The sequence below is a fragment of the Rosa chinensis genome, chromosome 2, assembly GCF_002994745.2.
Source record: "Rosa chinensis cultivar Old Blush chromosome 2, RchiOBHm-V2, whole genome shotgun sequence".
NCBI classification, from domain to species: domain Eukaryota; kingdom Viridiplantae; phylum Streptophyta; class Magnoliopsida; order Rosales; family Rosaceae; genus Rosa; species Rosa chinensis.
The window spans coordinates 31,738,076-31,739,848 of record NC_037089.1 but is presented as its reverse complement, the minus strand read 5'-3'; the positions used below and the strand labels follow the sequence as shown (position 1 = coordinate 31,739,848).

At 41.7% G+C, this 1,773-nt stretch overlaps 1 protein-coding gene across 1 annotated transcript; it reads left to right on the top strand.

The window, feature by feature from the left end:
* The first annotated feature begins 351 nt into the window (after positions 1-351).
* LOC112190707 (cytochrome P450 81E8) lies at positions 352-1,773 on the top strand. Its single transcript, XM_024330176.2, has 2 exons — positions 352-1,270; positions 1,476-1,773. The coding sequence occupies exons 1-2, from the start codon at positions 716-718 to the stop codon at positions 1,509-1,511; spliced, it is 591 nt and encodes a 196-aa protein (XP_024185944.1). The 5' UTR covers positions 352-715; the 3' UTR covers positions 1,512-1,773.

Here is a 1,773-nt window from a genome sequence, read left to right as displayed (position 1 = left end):
AGAAGTAAGATTTGAGAAATAACATAGCAAGATAAATGAAGGAAAAAATCTACGTACTGAAGCGTTGAAACTCAAAACAAACAGAACAACTTACTTCCGTATCGGATACATTCCAGCCGCTCCCATGGTTAAAAGTCTAATTGACAATCACATGCGGTCTAGGGTTTAGATTTTTTTTTTTTACCTAGATCAGAAAAAAAAGACAATCACATGCGGTCATGCGCGCATTTCTGACCACATGTCAATTGAACTTGAGTATCCAAATCAAATTTGCCCAGGCAGTACTATTAGTCCAAAGTATTGGCCATTATGGCCCTTATAAATATTTGTATGGTAGTCAGATAAACACCACATCAAACTATACTAACCATGGAAGATATCTTCTTCTACACATCTCTCTCAATCATCGATCGTGTGCCTCCTCATCACTCTAAAGCTGTTTGGACGGCGTCGTTACCCCAATCTCCCTCCAAGCCCTTCCTTTTCTCTTCCTATTCTCGGCCACCTCCACCTTCTCAAACCCCCAGTCTACCACACCTTCCACCGCCTCGCTCAGAAACACGGCCCCATCTTCTCCCTCTGGTTCGGCTCCCGCCGCGTGGTCATTATCTCCTCCTCCTCGGCCGTGCAAGAATGTTTCACCAAAAACGACATCGTGTTGGCGAACCGTCCTCCTTCACTCTTGGGCAAGCACTTAGCGTACAACAACACCACCATGTCCTCCTCACCCTACGGCGACCACTGGCGCAACGTTCGCCGTATCGGCACCGTCGAGGTCTTGTCCACTGGCCGGCTTAACTCGTTCTCTGATGTCCGAAAAGACGAAGTCAAGCATTTGCTGCGCAAGCTCTCTCAAAACGCAGGGGAAGAAGGTGGTTTTGTGAAGGTGGAGCTGAGGTCTATGTTCTATGAGCTGACCTTCAACAACATAATGACAATGGTAGCAGGAAAGAGGTTCGCCGGGGACCATGTTTTGAACAAAGAAAAGGGGAAGGAGTTCATTGAGATCATGAACGAGACTCTCTCGTTAGGTGGGGGAACCAATCCCGGAGAATTCATGCCCTTTCTCAATTGGTTTGGCGGTAGTGGTTTTGAAGAGAAGGTGAAGAAGTTGGCCAAAAGAGCAGATGCGTTCTTTCAACATCTGATTGATGAACACAGGAACAAAAGTGCTTCGGAGAGTAAAATTACCATGATCGACCATTTGCTTTCCCAGCAGGAGTCACAGCCTCAGTACTACACCGATGACATTATCAAAGGACTAATACAGGTTGGTGCAAATTTGTTTATCTCATACTTAGCCCCTCTCTTTTTTCTGTTCTATTTACGTCTAAAATTATGGTGATAAACCGGTTTAGTATTTACTTAATAAGAAAGATAATCAAATAAGAGTTTGAAAACTCTGTATCATTATATCTAATTCAAGTATTATTTTTTGTATATTTATTAGTTAATTAACTGAAGTTAATTTTCAGGTTTATTATTGGCGGGCACAGATACATCTGCAGTAACATTAGAATGGGCCATGTCCAATTTCACTACTAGAAAAATGGCCACTAGCCACCCCCCTTTTAGATACTTTTTATTAACCGTGTCATTTGGCATAGCAAATGGCACCCTTTTTTATTTTCAGTTTTCTTTGCTCTAGAGGTACTGATGACTGTGGCAAAATAGAGGGTAAAATAGACAAAATATTTTGCTACCACAGACATCGGTATCCATTAATAAATTATCAATTTAAATTGATGCAGTAAAATTAAATATTAAAATTAA